Source organism: Neoarius graeffei, chromosome 27 (assembly GCF_027579695.1).
Source record: "Neoarius graeffei isolate fNeoGra1 chromosome 27, fNeoGra1.pri, whole genome shotgun sequence".
NCBI classification, from domain to species: Eukaryota; Metazoa; Chordata; class Actinopteri; order Siluriformes; family Ariidae; genus Neoarius; species Neoarius graeffei.
In genome coordinates, this window is record NC_083595.1 from 31,878,343 (window position 1) to 31,900,504 (window position 22,162).

Sequence of the window (22,162 nt, forward strand, 5' to 3'; positions counted from 1 at the left end):
CCCACTCAGACACACGCCCAGGACATCAGGGAGGTTTGGAAGAAGAGAGGGAACAAGTTTTTGAGACTGTGCTGTGAAGAAGAAGAACCACCGAGGAGGCCAGAGGAGCCTTCTGTCGCTCGAGTTGAAGGAAATAGTACAGAGAGCGGATAGAAGCAGAACCTGAGGATTTGTGTGAACTTCTGTGCAAACATGTCAACTTCAGATGAAGCAGACGGGCTGCGGCCGCGTTATGGCTGTGAGTATGATCTGCTTGAATAATGCCCTGCATGCAGCAGGTTTTATACCCACTCACTGCCGTCTGGCTGTTTATAACCGCATTCTTATGGAGCCACAAAAGCAGCCTAGGTTTCACGTCCTAGACGTTAGGTAATAATAGTTAGGAAAGTTGAAAGTGACCGTATCTTGACACGTTTATACTTGGTTCCATCTTTTCTCTGGGGTTGATTATGACTGCATCAGCGTGGTGAAGCACTTCCGCATTTTATCTACCTTTTTCTTCCAAACATTTGCATCTGAACTGTTTTTTTTTTCTTTTTAATCTCATTAATCTATCTAGTGACTAATTTAACACTAGTTTGACTCTGACACTTTAACTTTTTTTTTTTAACATTTACACATTATGTAAGACTTTTTAGTGATGTAGTAAATTTTTGTTTTTGTTTGTTTGTTTAGTAAACAACCTTTCAAGCAAGCTGCATATTTTAAACCTTCTCAGAAATAAAAGCACTAGTTTGTGGTACAATCAGACCTGTTTTATGTATAATAATCCTCACCTGATGAGGTGTATGAGGTAGGCTATACCTCAAATAAAGCTTAAAAACTATATGGCCCTTCAGGTGCAATTATGTGTTTTTTGTTTAGTAAACAATCTTTCAAGCAAGCTGCATATTTAAACCTTCTCAGAAATAAAAGCACTAGTTTGTGGTACAATCAGACCTGTTTTGTATGTTTTATGTATAATAATCCTCACCTGATGAGGTGTGTGAGGTAGGCTATACCTCAAATAAAGCTTAAAAACTATATGGTCCTTCAGGCGCAATTATGTAGTTTTGTTTGTTTAGTAAGCAAGCTGCATGTTTAAACCTCAGAAATAAAGGCAGTAGTTTGTGGTACAATCAGACCCGTTTTGTATGTTTTATTATGTATAATAATCCTCACCTGATGAGGTGTATGAGGTAGGCTATACCTCAAATAAAGCTTAAAAACTACATAAATGGTCCTTCAGGCGCAATTATGTATTTTGTTTGTTTAGTAAACAACCTTTCAAGCAAGCTGCATATTTAAACCTTCTCAGAAATAAAAGCAGTAGTTTGTGGTACAATCAGACCTGTTTTGTATGTTTTATGTATAATAATCCTCACCTGATGAGGTGTATGAGGTAGGCTATACCTCAAATAAAGCTTAAAAACTATATGGCCCTTCAGGTGCAATTATGTGTTTTGTTTAGTAAACAATCTTTCAAGCAAGCTGCATATTTAAACCTTCTCAGAAATAAAGGCAGTAGTTTGTGGTACAATCAGACCTGTTTTGTATGTTTTATTATGTATAATAATCCTCACCTGATGAGGTGTGTGAGGTAGGCTATACCTCAAATAAAGCTTAAAAACTACACAAATGGTCCTTCAGGCACAATGATGTAGTTTTGTTTGTTTAGTAAACAACCTTTCAAGCAAGCTGCATATTTAATCCTTCTCAGAAATAAAAGCAGTAGTTTGTGGTACAATCAGACCTGTTTTGTATGTTTTGTGTATAATAATCCTCACCTGATGAGGTGTGTGAGGTAGGCTATACCTCAAATAAAGCTTAAAAACTGCATAAATGGTCCTTCAGGCGCAATTATGTATTTTGTTTAGTTTAGTAAACAACCTTTCAAGCAAGCTGCATATTTAAAACTTCTCAGAAATAAAGGCAGTAGTTTGTGGTACAATCAGACCTGTTTTGTATGTTTCATAATAGTCCTCACCTGATGAGGTGTATGAGGTAGGTGATGCCTCAAATAAAGCTTAAAAACTACGTAAATGGTCCTTCAGGCACAATTATGTAGTTTTGTTTGTTTAGTAAGCAAGCTGCATGTTTAAACCTCAGAAATAAAGGCAGTAGTTTGTGGTACAATCAGACCCGTTTTGTATGTTTTATTATGTATAATAATCCTCACCTGATGAGGTGTATGAGGTAGGCTATACCTCAAATAAAGCTTAAAAACTACATAAATGGTCCTTCAGGCGCAATTATGTATTTTGTTTAGTTTAGTAAACAACCTTTCAAGCAAGCTGCATATTTAAAACTTCTCAGAAATAAAGGCAGTAGTTTGTGGTACAATCAGACCTGTTTTGTATGTTTCATAATAGTCCTCACCTGATGAGGTGTATGAGGTAGGTGATGCCTCAAATAAAGCTTAAAAACTACGTAAATGGTCCTTCAGGCACAATTATGTAGTTTTGTTTGTTTAGTAAGCAAGCTGCATGTTTAAACCTCAGAAATAAAAGCAGTAGTTTGTGGTACAATCAGAGCTGTTTTGTATGTTTTATTATGTATAGTAATCCTCACCTGATGAGGTAGGTGGTACCTCAAATAAAGCTTAAAAACTACATAAATGGTCCTTCAGGCGCAATTATGTATTTTGTTTGTTTAGTAAACAACCTTTCAAGCAAGCTGCATACTTAAACCTTCTAAGAAATAAAAGCACTAGTTTGTGGTACAATCAGACCTGTTTTTATGTATAATAATCCTCACCTGATGAGGTGTGTGAGGTAGGTGATACCTCAAATAAAGCTTAAAAGCTACACAAATGGTCCTTCAGGCACAATGTAGTGTTTGTTTTTTAAAAATAATTCAATTTCTCACACTAGAGTTGCAGTGCACTGTTAATGGTAGACCGTCAACCCCAGTGATAAGTACACTTTCGTAACTTTATCTTCTCTCTCTGAATGTGTGGTCCTTATATTATATCATGGTAACTAGAAACAGTTTCTTCATTAAGCGATGACGGTTGAAGCTGTTGCTCTGTGAATGTGGACTGACTGAAGGTACATGAACATGAGTGATGCTTCGTTACTCTGCTCCATGTGTGGTGGTGATTATGATGAATGGTCATCTTGTAGTTGCAGAGATGATGTAAACCTCCCCCCAGAAGAGTAAATAGTAATATTTACACTTGGGACCAGTTCTGAAAAGAAAAAAACCAAACAAAAATATTTCAGTTGAGTTGTGAAAAGTTTATAAAGAAAAGGGGAAAAAATGCTGCTTATCTTTTTCAGTCTGGCGTAATCTTGAGTTTTGTAAAGTAGATAAATTCACAGTGCAGGTGGGAAGTGATGAAACTGCCTCCTGCATTTATTGATCTACACTGTAGTGAAGTGAAAGGGATTGATGAAGGGACACTCCTCTCTCTGTCTCCTCTTTGTCTGTCTCTCTTGTTACATTTATCACGATCTGTTTCACCATCTCTGTTCTCTCTTTGTCTTTCTTTATCCCTCTTTGCTGGCTCTTTGTGTCTTTCTTCATCTCTGTGTCCTCTTCGCTCTCTGTCTCTCTCCCCCTTCTGTCTGTTTGCCTGTCTTCTGTGTGTCGGTCACTTTTTGTCTCTCTCGAGCTCATGACTCACATTTTTCTCTGTCTGTCTATTCTTTCACTGGATATGAGCAATTGCATGTGCTGATTGGCTACTCTACTACTAGGATATCAGCTCATATACCATGAGTAGAGGAAAAACAAAATGGTGGCGCGTGTTGCTGAACCACCTGAGGATGAAATAAAAACTACTTGAAAACAAACACCCCCCCCCCCCCAAAAAAAAAAAAAACCCCAGAACATAGAATAAAAGTATTTGATGGTAAGAACGTATCTTTTTTTAAAAATAATTTTTCAATTATTATAGCATTTTTCACAGATTGCTATGGTCATTTCACCAGTTTGTTTACATTTTAAGCAGAAATGATTTTGTCAGATATCTTGTATAAAGGTTTTAATTTATTTTATAAATCAAATTTGCAAAAAAATAAAGCTTTCTCAAAATCCAGTGAATGTGGGTGGAATAAAACAGTTATTCCACTTAATTTCGCCATACATGGCTTATAGCCAATTCGGTGCTAGGCTCCTCATCGGCTATCAGATTACGTACGACTCTATTTCGTGGAATAACTTCTATATGAGTGATTCCACGCTTATGGGTACTGAAATGGGGACATGAACTTTATTTTTAAAAATTCACCTAAAACCATTTCTTTTTTTACCATCAGGTCACAAAACATGTAATCTTTAATGAATGATATGTTAAAAGATAACTTTAATTTTCTGAGATGTAATAAAAACATATTTATATGCCAAAGTCAAGCCTATGAGTTCCAAAATGATGTCTGTTACATTACTTCTGTTACGATTGTCCATCTCGCGTCTGTTACAAATTAATTACAGTCTAGCTATATACCATGTTAATCTTATTGAAAGAATGTGTATGTTTATTCTACTACACATGTTTATTAATTATATTTGCTAAAACATCACCTTCCTATGTTTCAAAAAGTAATTCTACATTGTTAAAATTGAGAATATATATGTCCACAACACTTCTGTTACGTTCTGACTTTGACATATAAATTTTTTATTACATCTCAGAAAATTAAAGTTATCTTTTAACATCATTCATTAAAGATTACATGTTTTGTGACCTGATGGTAAAAAAAGAAATGGTTTTAGGTGAATTTTTAAAAATAAGTTCATGTCCCCATTTCAGTACCCATAAGCGTGGAATCACTCATATCAATGTACTCTTACCTGTTAAAAACCCATTTACACACTAATTTACCAAATTAGCTACGTATTAATCTTTCAGTATCCAAAGTACTGTTATCTAGAATCAATTAACATGGTGGTAATATTTAGGATATTATATTCATGTAAAATATTGTTCAGGATTGTTTCAAGCATCTCCTGTTATCTGGATATCTTTGCTAATCTGTTGCCCTTCACTCCATCTGTTTCCTGAAAACCTCAGACAGACGTGTGGGTGGGGTGTGGCGTGCTTCCCCCCCACACACACACCTTCCCCCTTTTTGCCAAGTTCTTTTGGATATACTGATAAATGGTGTTATTGCTGGGCTGCAGTGTGAATATTCGCATAATAAATTGGATTTTCATTGACTTTGCACAAGCCCTTAAATCACTTCAGTATGTGGGAACTAAACCCAGTATTGCAGCTAAAATGTGTCCCCTCATACAGTATCAGGAAAAGCAACGTATTACACTTTTTTTTTTTTAAAGACAAGATAGGATTTCTTTTTTAAAAACGTGTTGGCAGTGCACGTTTTTGTGTGTTCTTGACGTGTGACTTGTGCTTGCTTTTCTGCAGCCGTGCTGGATGGCATGGAGCGACTCACAGCCGAGGAGATGGATGAGCGACGACAGCAGAACATGGCCTACGAGTATCTGTGCCACCTGGAAGAGGCCAAACGGTAAAGATCATTCCATCCTGACTAGATTTATTTCGAACATGTAAACAATGAATGACAACCAACAAAAAAAAAGAATGAATTAAAAAAACATAACCCCACTGACTGCCCCCCCCCCCCCCCCCCCCCAAAAAAAAAAAAAACTGGTAAAGACAGTTGGCAGTCAGTGTAATGCTTTGTGCAGGATGTTCATTCTAGTTGCTATGGCTTTTGTCTCTGGTTAGTCAAATTTATATGGAACAGTTCCTTTTTTTTGTTTGGCGGCACGTCAACATTTTGTACAGTCTCTCAGTATTTTGGATGGCCAGCAGTGGCATGGTGGTGCAGTGGGGATTGTTGGTGCCTCACAGCTCCTGGGCCTCAGAGCTCAGGTCACAGTCTGCATGGGGTTTCCTCTGGGTTCTCTGGTTTCTTCCTCTATCTCAAAAACATGCTGGTTGGTGTATTGGCCACTCTAAATTGGTGTGTGTCTGTGCATGCATGGGGTCTTGTGATCAAATGGGGTCCCATCCAGGCCATTTTTTTGCACCTTGTACTCAGTGCTTCCATGATAAGTCTCCAGATCCCCTGTGTCCCCTGAGCAGATGTTTGTGAAGATGGATGAATGAAAACTGGCAATTATTAAAATTGTCAGCCAGGATTGTTGCGGTTTTGCTGCAAAATTAGATATTTAAGAAAAAAAAAATTGACCGCACAATTATGAATTATCTGTGCTTCCATTGAGTGGTGTTTTGTAATTAAAGCTTGGTTTTCATTACTTATGGTAGCTCTTGTAGAGCGTTCCTTTTTCAGAAAGGTAGGTGTAACACTTCCTGATGTGGATGGAGCACAGAAGCACGGCAGGCGAGAGTTGATGTTTATCCAAAAACTTTTTATTGAGCTTGTCAGCTTCCTTTTATCACTCCTTCACTCACTCATGCATTGTGTTTGGGGAGAGAGCTCCCTTTCTCTGCTCTCTCTCTCCTTTTATGCTCCGTCCCTGTAGCAAACAGTGATGCATACCTTGACAGCAGGTGGAATGACTTAGCCACTTACCTTCCCCGACCCCGCCCTCCATTCACAGATTGCTGCTTGGCCAGGCCCCCACTGCCACAGTAGGGTTTCCATTTGTTTGTCATGTAACTTAAATGCAAAGAATGTTTCTATTTTGTAAAACATTACGTTATCAAATTGTCTGAAAAAAACACCTTCTAGGAATGAACTTTTATTGAGATTCGGGTTTTCAAAGTTCACACATTTCCCTTATTTGTGTTTGGGGTGGGGTTTTTATTTTATTTATTTATTTATTTATTTGAAAACTTTGCCCATTACGCAGGTTAATGGAAATCTGGCTAGTCATTTAACAGTGAAGTTTTGCACTGGTGCTACAAGGCTAGTGTTGCTAACAAGGGAAACTTGGCACTACCAGTTTATCATCAAAACACATGGTTTGCCTAAGTACACCTTTGGCACATAAACAGATCTCTAACGTAATTTGGTATTGAAAGAATTAAATCAAATTGGGCTGTTTATCTGAATCAGTTGAGATCGCAGATGGACACACACGTACTGGAGTCTGATGCTTATGCAGGATGTGCTGAAGAAAGAGATTCCAACTTCAAGATGGCTGCTGTTTTTCTAGATAAGTTTTAGAAGCCACAGAAGCAAGGCTGACGTTCACATAAGCGAGTGAACGGCTTAATGTGCTTTGGCTGTTATTTCTATCCAGAAGCTGAGCTAGCGTTAGCACGTGATCACGTGGCTTATCTGCAATCAGGATAGTGTAGTATTTATTTATTTTAACCCCAAACTGTTGAATGCAGAGGCTGTATTTAGAGTAACAGGTCAGTCTGTGCATCTACACATGCATGCACATGCGTGTTACACACTTTGACTTCAAAAGGAAGTGAGTCATACTCTGTTGATTTTCAGTATCTTGCAGTGTAACCATAGAAACCCTTGGTTGTCATAGAGACTGGTTCCGGTGACTGTGTCAGAGGTAGTGAGTGTGCAAGAGACTGCATAATATTATAACGCACTTCATTTCTCTGCTAATCATACTTGACTTTATAATGTCAGGAGTTAAAGGATTATTTTGGTGAAAAGAGAAAATGGCAATTTTTACATTTGTGGCAAATGTAGTCGATCAACCAAGGCACGTTTGGAGTTCAAAGTTCGCCTTTTGGTTTTACACCAGACCTGCGAGGCTCATGGAGCAAACGCATCACTCCTGTGTTTCACCCAGAATCTGTTCCCAAATCTTTGTGCTTCCTTTTTAATCTTTTTTTTTTTTAACCTTTCAAACTGAGTGGGTGGGGCTTAGAAACTAAAACTGAACCAAATTATGCTAAGATTAATAAGATATTTAATTTTTCCAATATAACATTATTTTTGCCTCTAACATTTTAGTGTCCAGCTACATGACGAAGTTTTTTTTTTTTTTCTTTTGTAGAACATGTATCAGCAAGCTTGCATGATGTTAGTGGATGCAGTTTGAGTTGTTTGTGAGCGCCGACATCTGTTAAAAAAAAATAGCTGTGACAAAATTATGAACATGTAAATGTCAGACACCAGACATGTCTCGGATTCTCAACTACCTCTGGGGAAATACTGATTAAAGTGCATCTGTCTTATCTACCATCTCCTTTAAAAACAAACCTTCAATCGCGTTTTCTTACTCAAGTGGTTCTCGTTCCATTTGTGTCTTGCTTTTGACTACCCAAAAATTTCACAATCCCCTTCCTTTGGACTCCCCCTGAATCCGATTACAGCAACCTCTGAAACTGCAGAATCCGTTACTGTTGTAAACATGTTGCATTGCGACCTCTGCTACCAATCCAAGCATGTAGTTAACTTGATCTTACTTGACGACTATCAAATATATGGAAAAAACCTGGCACTGTTGACCAGAGCTAAATGAAGCGGCTATCTATTAAAAAAAAGTCACACCTGGAAGTGTCGTCTTATTTAAAAAAAAAAAAAAAAGGCCTTTAAGACATGGCTAAAAACAAGAGGGCCTATGCATTTTGGTCTTTTTCAGGGCATGAAATAACGTGACCAACAGGGTCTAATGGCCCTTTTCCACTACCCTTTTTCAGCTCACTTCAGCCCGACACGGCTCGCGTTTCGACTACCTCAGAACAGCACGACTCAGCTCGCTTCAGCCCTACTCAGCACCCAAAACTCGCACAGTTTTGGAGTGGGGCTGAAGCGAGCCAAACCGAGCCGAGTGGGGCTAGGGACGTGAGGAGACACTCCCCTGTGCACTGATTGGTGAGGAGGAGTGTCCTCACACGCCCCGCGAGCACGCTGGGATCTGTAAACCCGGAAGAAGAAGAATTACGAGAATTTCTGAAGCCTTATGCGCCTCGCCTCATCTATACGCTCTTGCCAGTATCTGTTGGCGTTGTCGGTGACAACAAGCCACAGCACCAAGACCAGCAACACTAACGACTCCATGTCCTCCATGTTTATTGTTTACTATCCGGGTCGTGAGACTACCGCTTAAAAGCTCACTGATGTCACTGTTTGCGCCGCCTAACGACATCACGTGACGTCCACCCACTTTCGCTAACTCCACCCAATGTGTCCACCCACTTCCAGCCAGCACGCTTCAGCACGGTTGTAGTCGAAATGCAACTCCAACAGCTCGACTCAGCCGCGTTGGTAGTGGAAAAGCGGCATAAGTAACACCTACAGGTAAAAGATGGGTGGAGTCTACCAAGTCAGTATGTGGCAAACGAATAATTAAGAAAAGAAAACTCCTAAATTGATCAGTGCAAACACGGACAATCCCTATGTGCACACGTTTTAAAATTAAAGTGACGAAAGACTTCTAGTGCTCCAACACCCCCCCCCCCCCCCCCCCCCCCCCCAAAAAAAAAAAAAAAGTTATCCATGTTACTAGTTTGTGGGTTTTTTCAGCATATGATGAATGACAAATATTTTATGGTAACGTAATTCTATAACCTAAGGACATGCAAAGAGGCTTTTGTACAAATTTCATAATACATTTTTTTTTTTATATCTGTCACCCCCCCCCCCCCCCCCCCCAATTAATTGATTTTTTTTTATTTTTTTTTAATACGGTGATGGTGAAATAGCCTTTTTTTTTTTTTTAAATAATATAAAAAGACCATTGCATGTTCACTGCTTCAGGTGGGTTAAATGCAGAGGATGAATTTCATTGTGCTTGTGTGCACGTGTGACAGCTTCTCTTGTACCATGAAAATGCCTCTTCAATAAATCCAGACCTTTTCAGCATTGACTGTAGACAGTTGAAACATTGGTTATGTTCAGTATGATTAATGGGTGAGTGGGAAATGAAAAAATATATACAGTACTCAGTGTAAATGAGTACATCCCCTTTGAAAAGCAAACTTTTAAACAAGATCTCAATGAACACAATTTCCAAAATGTTGAAAAGACAAAGTTTAATATAACTTCTGTAACTTATGTGAAAGTAAGGTTAATAATAACTTGGATTACACATTTTTCAGTTTTACTCAAATTAGGGTGGTGCAGAAATGAGTACACCCCACAACAAAAACTACTACATCTAGTACTTTGTATGGCCTCCATGATTTTTAATGACGGCACCAAGTCTTCTAGGCATGGAATGAACAAGTTGGAGACATTTTGCAACATCAATCTTTTTCCATTCTTCAACAATGACCTTTTTTAGTGGCTGGATGCTAATTTGAGTAAAACTGAAAAATGTGTAATCTAAGTTATATTATTAACCTTACTTTCACGTTATAAGTTAAACAGATGTTATATATGCATGCATGCATTCTCGCATCACAACCTTAAACAATAAATTTGTCCAAACTCGAGAACTCCCAGTAACCACACCACTACTATAACTTGTTTTTGCTGCCAGTGTACTTGGATTTCTTAAGACTTTGTGCTTTCCCCCAAAGGCACACAGTATGTGGTCATGCGTAATGTTCTGCATACTAGTATGAAGAGAATTCACCTGCAGGTGTAATAAGAACGAGGAAGGAAAAGCGTGCATGCCGTGCCACTTTGCTCATTGTGCACAATCTGTAAATAGGTGTGGAATTTCTAGTACTAATCTGATTTTATTTTTTTTTTTTTTTCTGTCCTGTGATGTGTTCTGTGTCTATCCTTGATGTAGCGTGTTATTTAGCTGTGTGATGCAAATCAATCTGCGTTATTTCTGTGCTACTTTTGTTAGCAGGGTTTCAGCCTTTGACTGGCTCTGCTTGTTTGATAAAGGTAACATTTGAATACTGCTTACATGGTGTTCAAATAATGTTTACATATAACAATAGAACACTTTGAAACAAACGTGGCCAGTGTAGTGGCATTAATGTGACTTGGGCGTGAATGCATTGATTGATTTGGCTTTTTGCTTTCTTTTTCTATTTATCATTCAGTAAGCGTTTATACCCGTAGTTATGCAGTGATGGAAAGGGGTAGGCCACCTTTATCACAAATTGAGTTCTATGAGGTATTAATGATATGTCTGTGATGTGCTTTGGCCAGTCAGGTAGCACTTTCCTCATGAATATTCATTCATAAAGGCAGTTCGCAAGCCATGAGGGGGCGGGATAATTCTAATGAGTTCCACTTGTGATGTAGAAAGAGGAACCGAATCTGAACGACTTGTTGAATCCCATGTTTTCTGAAATGGACAGCTCAGAAGAAATTGACTGGGTGTCGTCTTTCAGAGTTTGGGGTGGATAGGCACTCCAGATACCCAAATGTATGTGCACAAGCACTGAAAAAGTGAGGGTGGGGTTTGTGCCCCTAAAAAAAAAAAAACCTTTAAGTTTCATATCATGATCTTGTGAACACAGCTGAAATGTTGCTCAAAATTGATTGTTTTGACAAATGTATTGACAAATGTTTCACAAGAATTCAGCCAAACTTGTTGCATCATTTTAAATTAAGGAAATTATTTTATTTGCTTATGGAAGTCTTTTAAGTCAAATGAAATGTTCTTTTCATTACATCATGGTTTTATTTAAAAAAAAATTATGTAGACAATCAGTAAATGCTACTGCGGTATGCAGTCAAAGATGCAATCATTAATAATTACCCTTTTTTTTTTAAATTGAGCAACACGTTTAAAGCTAGACGACCTTTCAATTTCATAAAATCAGTGAAATTTAGTTCCCTCTGAAATTTGGTCATTGTCATTTGATTATTGGGCGGCACGGTGGTGTAGTGGTTAGTGCTGTCGCCTCACAGCAAGAAGGTCCGGGTTCGAGCCCCGTGGCCGGCGAGGGCCTTTCTGTGCGGAGTTTGCATGTTCTCCCCGTGTCCGCGTGGGTTTCCTCCGGGTGCTCCGGTTTCCCCCACAGTCCAAAGACATGCAGGTTAGGTTAACTGGTGACTCTAAATCGACCGTAGGTGTGAATGGGAGTGTGAATGGTTGTCTATGTGTCAGCCCTGTGATGACCTGGCGACTTGTCCAGGGTGTACCCCGCCTTTCGCCTGTAGTCAGCTGGGATAGGCTCCAGCTTGCCTGCGACCCTGTAGAACAGGATAAAGTGGCTAGAGATAATGAGATGAGATTTGATTACTTCTGTAATATCTCACAAAATATCAGGCCATTCTGTGGCTGGGAAGTTATTTAATTTGAGGGGATTCCTGAGCAAATAACGTGCATGAAATTGCTCGCTTCACGCAGTCAGGCAGACACAGGAAGTCCGTGTGCACATGCGCAGGTTTACCTGCTTCTTTTCTTCCTTTTGGGTTTTACGGCAGCTGGCATCCAGTTGCCATGTACAAGTTTACCTTTGACCGTGCACTGACAGTTCCATCATTCTGTCGCTAAATGAACAGCTGATCACACTGAGGTGCTTGCTGACCGCCGATATTTATTAGTTTGGTCCTGCATTTCCTTTCTTTCGCAAAATAACGTCTTTTCTCGCTTTCCATTGCTGTAGTCGGTCTTTCACGTTTCATTCGCACACTCGTGTCCTCTGTTTTTCTCTCCTGTTTCAGATTTGTATCCCACAATGCCTTGTGTGAATGGGGAAAGCCCACCATGTGATGCATGATGTAGTATCTTGAATTGGGTCATGGTGAAGCAGGAAAAAATAGCGGAGGATTGAGGGCCACATGGCCCTAAATTCATTAATTGTTCAAGTTAAAAAAACAAAAAAACCCTCTCATAATTGGAAGTCTGTGATTCAGTAGTTTTCAGTCCACTAGACAAAATATCTGGGTATCGGGAAAATTCTTATGACCTACACTTGAAAAATCTAAAAGGCAGTCTAGCTTCTTTTAAAGTTTTTCCTCTTCCTTGAGATAAAATGAACCAAAGGGGGGGGAACCCCACAACTTCTCATGTTACAGAGAAATTACAAAACAAACTCCTTTTGTCTTGAAGTCCGTCATGGCGGAAAACTTCCTGACTGCACCGATACTGGAGACTCCTTCCATAAATGCTAAGCATGTTACAGATCAAACCAAAATGTTTCCTGTGAGTCTGGGATCGCGTGTCTGACGGCTCCGGTGCGTTTATAGAAAAATGACGAGCGCATTTACGATAAGGTATTGTCAGTCATGCTTTTGTAAAAGGTTAATCAATGCCACCTAAACAATCAGAATTGAATTCAACAGTGCTTTGGTACTATATTGCTAAAAGGATTCCTCAAGTGGAACATTCGGAGTGGTGGCCCTACCCACAAAGTTTCCAATCTTTTTATAGGGTTATAGAATTGCTGCTTTAAAAAAAAAAAAAAGAGGGATGAATGTGGTTCTTTGTTTAAATTTGGTGCCTGATGAATTAAATGCAGACTTCGCGAGAATTTTTTTTTTTCTTCATTTTACCTTAGTTACTTTTAGCTCTACTTTAAAACTCGATTTGTACCACTCGTGTACCCATACTGTTGAAACTGCACTGTAGTGCATCTGTCAACATTAACCAAGTGTAGATCATATTGAGAAGTCGGTTTGGTGGTTACTTTGGCATGCAACGTGTGGTCTCTGCAATCAGGCCACCCTCTAATCAGAATATTGCACTAGACCTTTCATTTTGTTTGCTGTTAATTGCATGTTTTGAAGAGTGAAAAACAGTATTTAGAGGCTTGGAAATGGAAGGGGGGGCAGCCATTATACTGTTTTACATATTTGCATTGCTATAGTGTAACTTGATGTGTGTGTGTGGGGGGGTTATCTTGTGTCTGTTCGGGTGTGGTCAGGTGCAGCCTTTCAAAATGAACTCGATCAGTTGTACAATGCTTCTAATATATAATTTTCACTTGGAGGTAAATACTAAGTTCTTAGCTATGGCATTAAATACTCTAGATATTATGGGCAGTCCAAGTTATTTCTTCTGTATTACAAAAATAGCCTCTTGTACGGGTTTTCAGTTTCCCAGAAGTTTTACATGGTGGGTTTCCTCAAAATGTCATGTGGAAGACATGAGTTTGTGTTGCATTTCCAAAAGCTTGTACAGACATGACACATCTCTGACTAATGGAATTGGGGGGAGACCGAAACCTTTTCATACATAATCCTTTTTTGAGTAAGAAGATAATCACAATTTGGATTGTAAATGTGTATCTGTTTATACAGATGGTTGACCTGAAAACCCAGTGACCCTGTTCATACTGTAAGGGGCATTTACTTTAGGGCTGACCTTATCCTGTGATGAAATGTTTCTGTGCTGATTGGAGTGGACTGGGATGGCCTGGTTGGATAAATATGAAAATGTAAATCAAACGCTATGGTCTTCAAGCACCCAGATCTGAAGACCAAAGTGAGATTTGAGAGTGACGTGGTAGACGGAGTGCTCGAACATCTTGATCTGGATATCTTTTGGACGAATGGTCCAGTACAGATCAAGAATCAAGACGTGTGTTGGGCCACTACCAGCAACAGCCTTATGAAGACACCCTTTTGTCTTTGTGGGTTTTTTTTTTTCCTCCTCCCTTTAATTTGTCATATTGAAATGATAAAATACCAGAGTTTGAGTCGGTAGTTTTATTATGGTACAGTCAGCTGTATAATGTCAGAGAGGAATTCAGCTCTCAAACAATTTACTCAAGATCATAAAAAGGGGAACCTCTTCAGCACTGCCTAGCCTGTTTGTTCTTTTTTTTTTTTTCCTCCCCTCCTCTGTTGAGCATGAACTCCTTTATTACAAAAAGTTTCATGTAATTTCCTGTTCTGTGATGTGGCAGGCTAAATGCAGTCGGGCTCTCTGGAGGACAATGCAGAGGATGTGTACTTTTCACTACACTGTAGTGCAAGCTAGCTATTTAATATGAATTGCGCACGTATTGTTGCCTCTGGTGCAACGGTGTTCCATTCATTTCATTTCTTGTGTCAACATTTGCAGTATTCCAGGGAAGGTGCTTGCTTTTTTTTTTTTTGTTTAAACCCCCCCCCCCCCCCCCCCCCACCCCAAGAGATTGCAATCATACACCCTTATGCTCATGATGACTTTATTCAAGCTTAGATGATCTAATATTATTTGGAGGTTGCTTGGCTGCAGTAGTGAGGTGGGAGCACATCAGTAGGTTGTGTGTGACGCTCAGGCCTGTTGGAACAGCATAGCTCAGCAAAAAGCGAAACTCTTAAGCTTACCCTTCCGGTTTTAGCTAAAATATCACCACTGATCTTCGATGATAGCTGTGATGTGATGTGATGTCCTTGGTTGCAGCTGGAGGAAAGTTGAACGTCTGCAGCAGCATGCCTCTCTCTGACTGCTGGCTGTGATTAGATTTGCGTGCTAATAATTCTGCTGTCTGTCAACAACACATTTATTAGGGTTGAGCAATGCATGCATGAGGTCTCCTCATAGGAATAATAAGACCTGTGTGTAATGCCTGAGAATAGAAATAATCGATGAAGTCCCCTTACCTTGTTCATGCTCGTTTCACACGCGCCTCCCCGTTCGCTGCTGATGACGTTTTAAGGATGTAAGGTTGAAATTGATCTTCAGGATGTTTAACAACAAACACGATGACTGAGGATGCCAAAGTGATGTCATTTTGTGGTGAGAGAAAGGGGTGTCTTAGCCTTGCTAGTATGTTTATACCAGCCAATCCTGGTCTCTGTTTTGTGGCTGCTCTGCTGCTTGCACATTCAGTTCCCCAGAGCATGCTCACTTGTTTGAGCAGGAAAGGGCACACGCCCTCATGTTTGTCTACTTTTTTTCTCTTTCTGGCCTGCAGTGGCTGTGTCTGGTGTCTCCACCTGGCCCTAGAGCAAGTGAAAGGCCTGCTGAATCCCAGGCCGACTTATTCAGCTGTGGGTTGATCACCTTGTCCTGGCCTCAAGTGTCAACTATTTAGTTTATCATTCACTTTCTGCGTAGGAGTGGGAGAATATCACTACTTCTGATCCAATGAATGCCTTTTTTTTTTTTTTTGCTTCATCTGCAGAATGTACTCTCTAGTCACAGTGGTGTTGCTGATCTGTGTGAGCTCTCGGGTCACAGCTGTGTTATCCATCTCGGGTGGGAGGGACAGAACACGCTGTCTTGAGCAGAAGAGTAAACATATTTTCTGGCATAAGTTCTTTCAGAGTGTAAACTTTGGCTGCTTTAAAAATAAGAGAAGGGGAGGAATCAACTTCTGATGCAATGTAATTCTTGCTTAAGACAGTCCAGCAATGCGCAAAACGCGTCTTAACGCTAATATCCAAACTCAGTATGGCCATAAAGTCCATCCTTGGCTGTGTCAATCAAGATGTAATCAAATTGTGAGTTGCTTAAAAATGGCCACACCCATTCTACAGTATGTTGACTTTTGTTTTATTCTTTACTTGTACAATTGGTACAAGTAAAGAATAAAACAACTCCCAACGAGTTGGCCTAGTGGTTAGCGTGTCCGCCTCACGGCCGGGTCATACCAAAAGACCATGATGGTACCTCCTGCCGTCTGGCAAGGCACGCTGCAATACAGATGCGAGTGGGGAGTCAAACTCTCTCGCAGTTACCAGAGGACTAGCCCCTCCCACTGTAACCCTAGCTATGTAATAGGCGAGAGGCCAAGGGCTATGGAGATCGGTGGCGCCCTGTGCGCCACATGGCATGGAAAGGACTTTGATTACTTGTACAATAGGATATGGGGGTATGGTGTTGTGGGAAAATCAACATGTGCTCTGTCTTTTATTCTTATACCACAGCAATTTGACTTGCAGAGTAGTTGTACTTTTCATTGTTACATTTAATACCATGAACATTTTTTTTTTTTTTTGTGAAATAAAGTTAGTTCTCGGGCGGCACGGTGGTGTAGTGGTTAGCGCTGTCGCCTCACAGCAAGAAGGTCCTGGGTTCGAGCCCCGTGGCCGGCGAGGGCCTTTCTGTGTGGAGTTTGCATGTTCTCCCCGTGTCCGCGTGGGTTTCCTCCGGATGCTCCGGTTTCCCCCACAGTCCAAAGACGTGCAGGTTAGGTTAACTGGTGGCTCTAAATTGACCGTAGGTGTGAATGTGAGTGTGAATGGTTGTCTGTGTCTGTGTCAGCCCTGTGATGACCTGGCGACTTGTCCAGGGTGTACCCCGCCTTTTGCCCGTAGTCAGCTGGGATAGGCTCCAGCTTGCCTGCGACCCTGTAGAACAGGATAAAGCGGCTAGAGATAATGAGATGAGATGAGAAGTTAGTTCTCATGATTTGTTCTAGTAGCTAAAAAGTCGTCATCCTCGCAGTTTCTCTTGAAGTAAGACAAAAATGCATCTTGTCATGGTACTGAGAAACTGTGAAAACCAAAGACCTCATCAGTCCTGTCGACTTTCACATGCCAGAAAACTTAAAGCTTTACCTCTGTCTGTTACAAAACACTCAGTGCGTTTACATGCACATCCAAATCGAGCTACTGTCGGTAATCGAGCTAAGGGTCCCAGCAGGGGTGCCAGAGAAATCCAATCCTACATGCACACAAGGAAATCGAGCTATTGTGTGAGGTACATTGTGCACCCGAGCCACAGGTGGCGCTACGCACCCCATCGTGTTGGTACACTTCCGGTTGTCATCATGAAGAGCTATTCAAGAGTATAAACAAAGTTATCAGTTCCGTGTTCACAAGAAGAACGACGACGAGGACAGCAACATCGAGAGAGAGAAGATGGACAACAACGAAGCAGCTCAGCACTTGTTGAACCGCTTGTGGTCTCGTCACTCGTCACTTCCAGAAGGGGCAGTGCTGAAGTAAGTAGCTCGACTACGTAGCTCGATAGGGTTTACATGCACCAAGTAGCTCGGCTACAATCGCATAATCTAGGTCGTGTAGCTCGATTATGAGAGATCCCGTTCGATTTCAGCCGAGCTAAGGTGTGTTTCCATGGCATTTAGAACTTCGAGTTCAGTCGAACTACGGCAGAAATTCGATTTTCTCTACGTGCATGTAAACGCACTGACGTAAGACTTTCCATAAGGGTTTAATAAACCTTTCTTTTTAGAAAGCTTTCTCATATCAACAAGTGGAGTGTATGTGCATGTGAGGTTTTTTTTTTTTAAATAAACTTGCCCTAGCTTTAGATTATATGGTATGTTGGCCAGACAAGTCCATGCCAATTAGCTGTTGTAGTTTTTTTCTTTATACTATGGTAATATCAGAGTATCCTCCTACTTTTAGTGCATGGCTTTGCTTTAGGTTTATTCTTTGCACCCATTTTCCACTTATTTGACCATCCTGCTGAGTTTGGTGGTCTTTTGCTTCCTTAGTCAAAACCATTTTTTTTCCTTTCGCACTAAAGCAGCCTTTCTCAACCGGGGTGCCGCGGCACCCTGGGGTGCCATCTGGCTTCGTTGGGGTGCCATCAAAAAAATATGTTCTAACATTTGAAATAAATAATGAATTAAAATTCCAAAAAATGAGTTACACTAATGCAGATCACCACGTCATGCATCATCAAAATTTCTCATGGCCCCCTTTCCCATGTCACGTCGTCACTGCCGGGGTCAGCATATGGTCAGCGTGACTGCGTATATTTTATATGGGGGTGCCTTGAGAATTTGCATACTTCTGAAGGGTGCCGTGACTGAAAAAAGGTTGAGAAACGCTGCACTAAAGGACTAACTTCTTGTTTCCACATGTTAACCAAAATTGACGTGCTGCTTAAAAGATTTCTGGTACAGCGAGCAGGTGAAAGTGTGTGAAGGAATGGCAGTGGAGAGGCGATGAGATGAAGGGTTAACCGGACCACAGGATCCTGTTGAGAGATGAGTCAGAAAGAACAGGGAGCTCTAGGATTTCACCGCTGTAGTGTAATGGATGGAAGACTGCCTCATACTTTTCTCTTTAGCTCCCATATTTCTTTTGTGTGTCATTTTTATTTTTGTGCTCTCTAGGGTGTGGCTTGTGGTCTAGCGCAGCATTACAAAGAGGGAGTCTGAAAGACACCTTCAAGGATTGTTTGGAGTTTTCTCGCAGTCATTTCCACCTGGTTGCTTAGGCACGATGTGACGTTTTTAGCCAGACCTCAGCGTCACACCATGGCTGAACTTCAGTACCAAGCTGAGGAGATTGAGAGGGAGAGATGGGGACAGGTGTGCCTTTCACCTCAGTATTTCACTGTAGTCATAGAACTCTTACCACAGATTTGCTTCTCCTCATATGTTCCCTCGTATGAGGATCTCGATGCAGACACACCCATCCCTTAAAGTGTATTACGCCATACACTTGTATGTGTAGGTGTGAGAGAATTTTTTTTTAATAGCTATTTCATCACCTTTTCATAGTAAGTCGTCATAATTTGAGGTTGTCCTGCGTCTCCACCGCTTTCTTTGAGCTGCACGTTGATTGGTGGAGTAAGTAGATAGATGACCGCTTTTGAAGTCTTTTATATAAGCAAGGAAATGACTCTGCTCTGCAGCCATGGAATTCTCTAGAACTGAGCGAGTGGGGGAAATGTGCTGCTTGTGTGCAGAGAAATTTCAAAAGTAGTTCAGCCAAAAAAATGACATTTATCCCCCCCCCCCCCCAAAAAAAAAAAACTTGCATCATTAACAATTTTTGGTGCAAGTTTGCTGCCCCCCTCGCTTTTCCTCTAGTGCTACAAGGCTAATAAATAAGGGAAGCTTTCAGCTACCTGTTTAGCATCACAGAAGCTACTTGTTTTGATCACATGCATCAAAATGGATTTGCCACAGAAGTAACACTTGGTGAACAGTTTCATGAATATATGGCATTTTTTCACTCTACACATTTGGAGAAATGTTATGTAGGTGCATTTTAAAAAAAAAAGTCAAGTTTCTCGTATTAAACTTGTCATCGGCTCACCACAGAACACTTTTTTTTTTTTTTTTTTTGTAAAAATTTGTTTCCTTTTTTTAATATAATGCCTTTTTGGTCCATTTTAGGACTGTTTTGGCATATTCTACTGTTCCACTGTACATTTGAACTAATATCCTACAAAATCCCAGATTTCTAGTGTTTTGTGCTATAAGATTGATATGATGTAGTATCTCTGCTTAATTTAATATATGCATATAAAGGAGTCATTTATCATCTGGCAAAAATTTTGCAGTTCTTTAATAACGTGTCCGTCGTTATGCCAAATGACATTTTTGGTCAGTGTTCTCAAAAAGGAACCCAAAAATTCAATCACTGATTCTTTTAATGGTATCCATCTTGGTAGTTTCAATCTCTGTATATGTAGGAATAATGCACAGAAAAAGTTTGTTGACTGTAAGGCACCGACACCTTTCAGCGTTCATTGAAAATGTTAACTGGGATAATAGAAAAAGCAATGTAGTCTCCGTAGCCCTCTCTAAACTCGGGGTTTAATCAGGGTTAAAGAATTTCCCATAATGTTTTTATAATTACCATGAGAAGTAAAGGTATAAAAATGCCTTTAGTCATTATAGACTTGAAGTAATTGCACTGAGTAGTGGTTTAACTGAGAAATGTAGTCTCCTTAGCCCCCAATTCTTCGTGAGGCATTTCTTCGTTAGAAAAGATATTGGATTTTGTGCTCATTGACACACACACTTATTTTTTTTATTTAAGTTAAAGCTATCATTAAAATGTTTTACAACCTGAAAGAAGTCTTTTAACATGCCAACTGCATATATAACAGGCACATACACTGGTGTAGTCTCCGTAGCCCCCACCAATTCACCAAAACGGTGGTCTTGATCAACGGGCCATATCTTCTGAATCAGATGAGGATACCTCATAAAATTTTCACACTGTAATATTAAGATATGTGGAAACAAAATGCATTGACCTAAAAATCTGAAAACTAAACTTTCAAAAAATGACCATTTTTGGAACAGAAATGTGTACCCTGAGTGAAAAAATGCCGATAGCAATGTATTTCTGGAGCCAGGTTTTTTTTTTTTTTTTTTGGATGGTACAATAAGGGGTCAGGAGCTTTACTTTATCCTTGTTAGCCAAGTAGCGCTGAAGCAAGCTGCTAACAGTAAACATTCATTGGTGGTTGTATTTTCCTCAACACCTCAGACTTTATTTAATTAATCTTTCATTTTTGGTCACGCTGTTCCCTTAAAGAGAAGTAAAGGCGGCGCACGTTCTGGATCAATTTCGTTTTTTTGTTGTTGTTGTTTTGGTGTGGTGTGTGTGTTTTTTTTTTTGGGGGGGGGGTTTGTTTTTTAAATATGAAAGTATGTCCCTTTACACACTCATCCAGAAGGGTAATTTTGCACAAGGCCATCTGTCTACAGCAGAAAAAATAAAATAAAATAAAACACGTCTGGAAAAATCCCAAGGGAGTCTGGAGCCAGAATCGTGACGTTGCCTGCGGAAGCTCCAGCAGGCTGCGTGAGCTTGAACGGTTTCAGTGCACAGCCTGTGTAGCCCAAGCGCTCCCACTTCTCTCATTGTCCGGTCTTTTGGGAAACGATGAGTACTAATCCCATCAAGATTGGTGTTGCTACACCCTCCTACGATACATCTGTTAACCATTTTACTAATTACGTGATAATGTTGAAGATATTTGCTGAAAACCACCTGGTCGTTTTCTCATAAACCAGCGCTGATGTAGGATTCAGAGGGAGGCGTCCCGCACGCGACGTCACGAAAATCAGTGTTTGCCGGGAAATCCAAATGCCAAGTTTTTTCAGAGGCGGACCAATTCGCCTCAAATGGCTTGATTTCAACTGAATTTTTCTGGTATTAGGCAAGGTGTAAAAAAAAAAAAAAATTGCGCAAAATGTGACAGATATTTGACCAAAGTTTTCTATAAAATAGGAGAATTACATTGATCTTGCTCCTGAATTTACCCATGATATGCACTTTAACTACTTGATCTGCAGCACTAATTCTATGAAGTGTTCCTGATGGAATTTGAGTGCCTTTTTTTTTTTTCCTGCTTTCTGAACAAATGATGAATCAAGTGAAAGCCTCTGCTGTCCCACTCAGCACTCCAGACCCTTCCTATTAGATTGACCCCTGAACTGTGTGACTTAAGCTTTCCTGCTGCACACAGAAAAGGAAGCCACACACCAGATGCAGTTTCACAGTCACCCTTAACAATGTCTCCTCTATCATTCAGAGACACAAACAGTAGTTAGAAACAGGCTTGGCCTTGATTTGTAGGTCCTGGCACGTGTCATGTTGGATTCAAACCGTTGAAGTTCTCAAAGCAGTGACTTGGTGTCTTTGGGTCCAGTCGGGTGTGTCCCTAATAATAAAAATGCATTAGTGAGAGTGAAAGGACCACTGTTTTCAATGGCACTGAAAACCTGGGAGCTGTCTTTCTGAATGTGGAGTCTGTGTGAGATCAGGGTGCATGGAGACTCGCTGGGTGGAGGGTGTGATCTAACACTGCTGTGTGCAAGGGT

General features: G+C 40.3%; 1 protein-coding gene across 1 annotated transcript in view; it reads left to right on the forward strand.

Annotated features, from left to right (window-relative positions):
- iqgap1 (IQ motif containing GTPase activating protein 1) overlaps window positions 1–22,162 on the forward strand; it is a 71,868-nt gene continuing 49,706 nt past the window's right edge. Inside the window, exons 1-2 of the mRNA XM_060911595.1 lie at window positions 1–238; window positions 5,351–5,453. Coding sequence (XP_060767578.1) covers window positions 193–238; window positions 5,351–5,453 — 149 coding nt within the window. The 5' untranslated portion in view covers window positions 1–192. The remainder of the gene's footprint in view (window positions 239–5,350; window positions 5,454–22,162) is intronic.